Below are 6,716 nucleotides of genomic sequence, written 5' to 3' on the forward strand. Positions count from 1 at the left end.
TGCAAGGACTTCCCCATCCTGCAACTGCCGCCCCCTTGTGGCAAACACTCTCTTCCCCCCCCCCCCCCCCCCCCCCCCCCCCCCCGTGGCCTCAGCTTGCACTTGAGGATGCGTGGGCGGTCTGCAGACAGGCCCCAGACAGTCTGTTCTCTTGTGTGTTACCAGTCACTGTTTACTGCCCCAGGATTACTTTTCCCCTAGATGATTAATAGTGGAATGTCTATTCCCTTCAGGGACTACCCCATCTTCCAGGGCTTTCTGATCGAGGTATCAGATCAGGATAGTAAGGCATGAGTGAAAGCATGGGTGGCCCCAGGACAATTATCTCCTTATACTTCCTGCTACTGTTCGTGAATGATAAGAGCACCCAGGAGGAGTGCCAGTGGCAGAATTGTAGGCACTGGGGGCATGATTAATTGGCACTTATGGTAGGGGGTAGATTTTATGCTTGAACAGGTTGGTGCTGTGAACCATAGAGGATGATTGGGAGAGCACAATCCCAGACAGACCAGCCTGGCTGTGTGGAAGTGAAGCTTTCAGGCACACCTTATATATGACTGTGTGGCCGAAAGCAATAGACGCTCTGAATCATGGTGGTGATCCGATCCATGAATCACAGGAGGTATGTCTCATTTTTTCTACAACCATCAATTGAGCACCTGCTTTGTTCCCTGATAGAGGATCAGAAGGTGGATCAGAGAGGGTCTTTATTCTCTAGGAGCTCATGGTCTCCTGGGGGAAGGCTGACTTGTAAACCTATCATTACAATACGGTAGGGTTCATGTTGTATCAGAGAAGTGGTTACAGTACCAGAAGAATGAAGCCAGGGGACAGACATCAGCTGCTGGGAGCAGCTGAGGCAGGTTGCAAGAAGTCACCCTTCATTCTGGGAGAGAAGCAAGATGATGTTAACTCCAACCCCTCTGTTCAGGGATTGCCCCAGGTCCAGTGGTCTCCCTGTGGTCCAGCCAGACTGCAGGAGTGCCCCCCACTCCCCCCCAACCCCGCCCCTGCCCCACCCCCCGCCTCAGGCCATTCCAATCATCCAATTGTGGATAGTGATTGCCCCCCACCCCCACCAGGCCCTCCTAAGTGGGGGACTCCTACAAGGCTCACCTACAGTGGGGTCCTGAAGTCTCTGTCAGAGGCAAAGTCCTCTCCCCTTTATTCATACCCAAGCAAGTTGGAAGCTTTCAAAGGTGATCTGCTAGGGAATTTAAGGGATCAACAAATGGAAACAAATGCCAGAAAAGGAAGAAAATAAAAATAGTCATCCATGCGGAGAATTCAGATAGTGGACCCTTGACTCTATCTTCATGTCTGGTACCCCTGCGTGGACATACAGATCCTGGAAGTCTCTAACGCCCTGTGGTCCCTTGACTTCATCTGTTCTCCAAATATGGTTGTGGGCAGGGCTCAGAGAGGAGGTGCGCTAGGAAGAGGCTTGTCTATTTCCCTTTATTCATCAAGTTTTCTCTAACTGTTAAGTCACTCTGATCTCTGAGTTCCGGCTCTTACAGTTGGACACACCTTGCCAGTGCCTCAGGTAGGAAGCAACCTCTACTGCCAGGACTTTCTTTGGGGAGGGAGATTTAGTTTGATTGTGTTTTACAAAATGCATCCATTTCTGTGGGACCTGAAGATTTCTGCTCACTTGGCTTCTTGCCTGTTCCCTTGTGACTGTGTATTCGGTTCTGACCTCATACGTGGTTGTAGGTGGTAACAAGGGGGCCATGGTCTTGTCACCTCCTCCTTTCACACCTCCCCCTTTTTGGGGGGGAAGAGGCTTGCTTTGCCCTAAAATGTTGTCTTCTGTAAAAAAAAAAAGAAGTATTGGCAAGGGGAGAACCTCCTAAAGTGTGTGGATCTGAATGAATTTCTAGAACCTCAGGCTTGGAAGCAGCTCAGGGGTTAAACACGCTGCCCGCTTCAAGTTTGCAGATGACAAAACTGAAATCTATAAAGGTAAAATCACCCACTCAAGGTCACACAGCTTATTAATGATAAATCAGGATGGAATGAAGACTGGATAGCAGGTATTCTTATTTCTTGGTAATTTTCCAAAGGTTTTCAGACTGTTTTCTGGAGAGCTTGGGAGTTTTGGGGGAACCATCTTAGCAGGTGTCTGGGTAGAGATGGAGCCCCCCCTCCTTCCCAGCAGCTGACTTTAAAAATAAAATGTTTAAAAATGATTATTTATTCTTGAGGGAGAGAGACAGACAGACAGAAAGAGGATGAGCAAGGGAGGGACAGAAAGAGAGAGAGAGAGACAGAGACAGAATCCAAAGCTGGTTCCAGGCTCTGAGCTGTCAGCACAGAGCCTGATGTGGGGCTCAAATTCACAAACCGTGAGATCATGACCTGAGCCGAAGTCAGATGCTTAACCAACTGAGCCACCCAGGCGCCCTGCAGCAGATGACCTTTGATCGGTTTTACACATTGGTCTTCTGGTATGATTTTGCTTCAGCAAAATGTTTCCCAATTTAGGAAGATAATTGAAAACTGCTGATGGTTCTGTGGATATTTAGGGAGTGATATGAGGGAACAAGATGGGGACTTCTCTCAAATGCTGATGCTGTGAAACTGACCTCTAAAGAAGTCCAAAATAGGGGCAAAGGAAGGGATCTCCTGTTGCCAAACCAACAGAAAAGCAAAAGATATTTGAGTAACTGTTCTCACATCCTTGATGAGTGATTTTAATTTGAGTTACTAAATCACATTTCTTTCTTTCTATCTTTCAACTAGAAAGATTCCATGATTGTCTTCATGGAAAATATTGGGAATGACACTGATTGGTGGGAGTATATGGACGAGTTTGCAAATTTCACTGGCACACCACCCACAGAAGAATATAGTCCCTGTAGGATAGAGATTGAAACACTCAACAAATATGCCGTACTGGTCATCTATGCCCTGGTCTTCATGCTGAGCCTGCTGGGAAACTCCCTGGTGATACTAGTTGTCTTATACAGTCAGGTCAGCCGATCTGTCACTGATGTCTATCTGCTGAACCTGGCCATAGCTGACTTGCTCTTCGCCCTGACCTTACCCATCTGGGCTGCCTCCAAGGCAAAGGGCTGGATCTTTGGCACACTCCTGTGCAAGGTGGTCTCTTTTCTGAAGGAAGTCAATTTCTACAGTGGTATTTTACTACTGGCCTGCATCAGCGTGGACCGCTACCTGGCCATTGTCCATGCCACACGCACGCTGACTCGGAAGCGGCACTGGGTCAAGTTCATATGCTTAGGCATCTGGGCCCTGTCCCTGCTCTTGGCCCTGCCCATCTTCATATTCCGTGAGGCCATCAAGCCCCCCTATTCCAGCCCAGTCTGCTATGAGGACATGGGTGCCAATACTACAAAATGGCGGATGGTGATGCGGGTCCTGCCCCAGACCTTTGGCTTCCTCCTGCCTTTGATGGTCATGCTATTTTGCTATGGACTCACCCTGCGCACGCTCTTTGAGGCCCACATGGGGCAGAAACACCGGGCCATGAGGGTCATCTTTGCTGTCGTGCTCATCTTCCTGCTCTGCTGGCTGCCCTACAACCTGGTCCTGATCGCAGACACCCTCATGAGGCTCCGGGCGATCAAAGAGACCTGTGAGCGCCGCAATGACATTGGCCGGGCCCTGGATGCCACCGAGATTCTGGGCTTCTTCCACAGCTGCCTCAATCCCATCATCTACGCCTTCATTGGCCAGAAGTTTCGCCATGGACTCATCAAGATCATGGCCATCCATGGCCTCATCAGCAAAGAGCACTTGTCCAAGGACAGCAGGCCTTCCTTTGTTGGCTCTTCTTCAGGGAACACTTCTACTACCTTCTAGGCCCCCGCCCCTGTTGCAGCCCCTCGGGGCTCCTCCCTTGCCATCAGCACCCCATTCTAAGCCTCACGCCCACTGGCTGTCCACAGTCTCTATGTCAAGGCAGCCCCCGTTGTGGTTACAGGAAGTTACTGGGGTCACGTCCTTATCAGGCCCTCCTTGTATGGTTGAGAAAGCCTGCCCTGCTGCCCCTCCCCTTACTGTAGTTGCTATGTCAGCTGCTAGAGCTCAGTCCATCCTACCACTGAGCCCATAGCACCCTGTCCCCTGAGACACTTAAAGACATTTAACAGACATTCTTTTAAGTGACTACAGAAAGTTCCCACCATTGGGAGCCATTAGTGGCAAACAGCACTGGTTGCTGCCCCAACTCTCTCTTTCTTGCCTGTCAGCAAAGTCCACTTCCCTTGAGAGAGGCCAAAAAGGACAGGTACTCCTTTCTAAGACTCCTTTTTGCTAGGAGTGGCCTTATCATTCACTTCTGACTAATAAGATTTAAGGGCATTAGTGTGCTGGTCAACCACTGTCCTGGGGAAAAAAAAGTCCTGATTTGTAGCATTTGCCAAGTTGCCTGGTGTAAATGCTCCACCGTGGCGATGTCACGGGTGGTGGTGTTTAGCAACCAGCTCACAAAAATCTAGGAAATGTAATGATCTGCTTTCACAAGCAGGTACAAACTGGCTTCAGTGCACCATTGCTTAAGAGGAAGTCTGCTGGGACCGGAGGACTCCTGGGAAGTACTCCTGATTGAACAAAGAAAGAGAGGAGCACCTGGGCCACCTCAGTTAAGCATTTGACTTTTGATTCGGCCTCAAGTAATGATCCCAGGGTATGCCGGGCTCATGTCATGGATTATTCGGTTAAGAAATGATCCCAAGGTCATGGGATCAAGCCTCATGTTGGGCTCTGCACTGAGTGTGGAGCTTGCTTAAGATTCTCTCTTTCTCTGTCTCTGCCCTTCTCCCCCACTCACACACACTCTCCTTCTAAAATAAAATGAAAACAATTTAAAAAAAGAATAAAGAGACACACACACACATCCTTGGTTCTTGCCTTTAAATATGGTTGTAGGATATGATGTGACAAAAAGTCAAAAAGTGTGCCCAACATACTTAAGCAGATGAAGGCAATGGATAAAGAGGACCTAGAATAAAGAGTCCAGAAAGAAACCTAAGTCAGCATAAATGGTCAAATGGTTTTCGATAAGGGCACCAAGACTCTTCAATGGGGAAAGGATAGTCTTTCAACAAATGGTGCTGGGAAAACTAGATACCTACATGCACAAGAATGAACTTGATCTCTTTCCTTATACCTCATACAGAAGTTAATTCAAAATGAATCAAAGACCTAATAACAAAAGCTGAAACTATAAAACTCTTGGAAGAAAACATAAAGGAAAAGCTTCATTTGGTTTGAGGTTGGGGATGGAGAGATGTTCAGAGATGGGGTTTAGATCAAGGTTGAGATTGGAATCAGGGATGAGGTTGGAGTTGGAGGTGATGTGGTGGGGAGCCAGGGATGGGGTGGCAGCTTGGAACAAGGCAGAAGATCAGAGAAGGATGAAAATTAAGGATGGGGGAAATCCAGAACAGGGAGAAATTGGGGGTGAGATTGAGGGAGGTTCAGATGGGCTTGGGAGCAGGTACAGAATGAGGTGTAGGAATGGTATGAGTGTGGGGGGGTGTGGTGAGTCTCAGGGAGAGAAGTCAGAACTGGAGTGAATGCTCAGGGGCTACTGGTGTAGTCCAATTAGTGGTTGGAGCAAAAAGACATCCTTGGGAGAGTGACCATTTTCTGGGGATCATTGTCTACAATGCTTTTCTGGGGGCCAGGATGGAGGTGACTTGGCCTATCCAGCTGGGGTTCTCCAAGGCAGTTGATGAGAAAGGAGTTAGGGCTCAAGCCCTAGGGGATAGATTTGGTGCAGAGAGAAGCCAGACGAATGCAGAAACCCAGGGAGGAAGGCTGGATACTGGGCATGGGAACCTCCCCTTCCTCTCCCTCCCTCCCTCGCTCCCTCCCTCCCTCCCCTAATGCCCTTCTGCCTTCTCCTCCTGCCTGATTAAATGCTTATCTTCCTTCATTCTCTGCTATTCCAAAGACAGCTCCATCAGGGCTTTAGTAAGTAAATATGGATCCATATTGGGCCTGAGAAAATACAAATGACTAATACATATCTGAAAACATGCCTGGCCTCGCTAGTAACCTGGGAAATGGGAATCAAACAGCAATAAAATAATTTGGAAGTGTCTTAAATAGGAAGGGATATACAGTGGACTCTCCAACAACACTGGTTTGAATTGTATGCGTCCACTTATATGAGGATTTAAAAAAATACAATACTATAAATGTATTTTCCTCCTGATTTTTAAAAATTTTTAAATACAATCCACATGAGGCTCACACTCATGATCCTAAGACTAAGAGTCCCATGCTCTACTGACTGAGCAAGCCAGGCACCCCTTCATGATTTTGTTTTTTAATGTTTATTTGTTTATTTTGAGAGAGAGAGAGAGAAAGAGTGAAGGCAAGTGGGGGAGGGCCAGACAGAGAAGGAGAGAGAGAGAATCCCAAGTAGGCTCCACACTGTCAATGCAGAGCTCGAGGCGGGGCTCAATCTCACAAACCGTGAGATCATGACCTGAGCTGAAATCAAGAGTCGGACGCTTAACCGACTGAGCCACCCAGGCACCCCCTCCATGATTTTCTTAATAACATTTTCTCTAGCTTATTTTATTGTAAGAATACAATATGTAATACATATAACATACAAAATATGTGTTAATCTACTATTTATGTTATTGGTAAGGCTTCCAGTCAACAGTACACTGTTAGCAGTTAAGATTTTGGGGAGTCAAAAGTTGCATGTAGATTTTTGAGTGCAGGGTGCG

The 6,716-nt window shown here is 47.6% G+C and overlaps 1 protein-coding gene across 1 annotated transcript; it reads left to right on the plus strand.

The window, feature by feature from the left end:
• Window positions 1–1,456: 1,456 nt before the first annotated feature.
• LOC125171545 (C-X-C chemokine receptor type 2-like) lies at window positions 1,457–6,061 on the plus strand. Its single transcript, XM_047868727.1, has 2 exons — window positions 1,457–1,546; window positions 2,746–6,061. Exon 2 carries the CDS (start codon window positions 2,755–2,757, stop codon window positions 3,826–3,828), a length of 1,074 nt encoding a protein of 357 aa, XP_047724683.1. The 5' UTR covers window positions 1,457–1,546; window positions 2,746–2,754; the 3' UTR covers window positions 3,829–6,061.
• Window positions 6,062–6,716: the final 655 nt, after the last annotated feature.

Source organism: Prionailurus viverrinus, chromosome C1 (assembly GCF_022837055.1).
Source record: "Prionailurus viverrinus isolate Anna chromosome C1, UM_Priviv_1.0, whole genome shotgun sequence".
NCBI classification, from domain to species: Eukaryota; Metazoa; Chordata; class Mammalia; order Carnivora; family Felidae; genus Prionailurus; species Prionailurus viverrinus.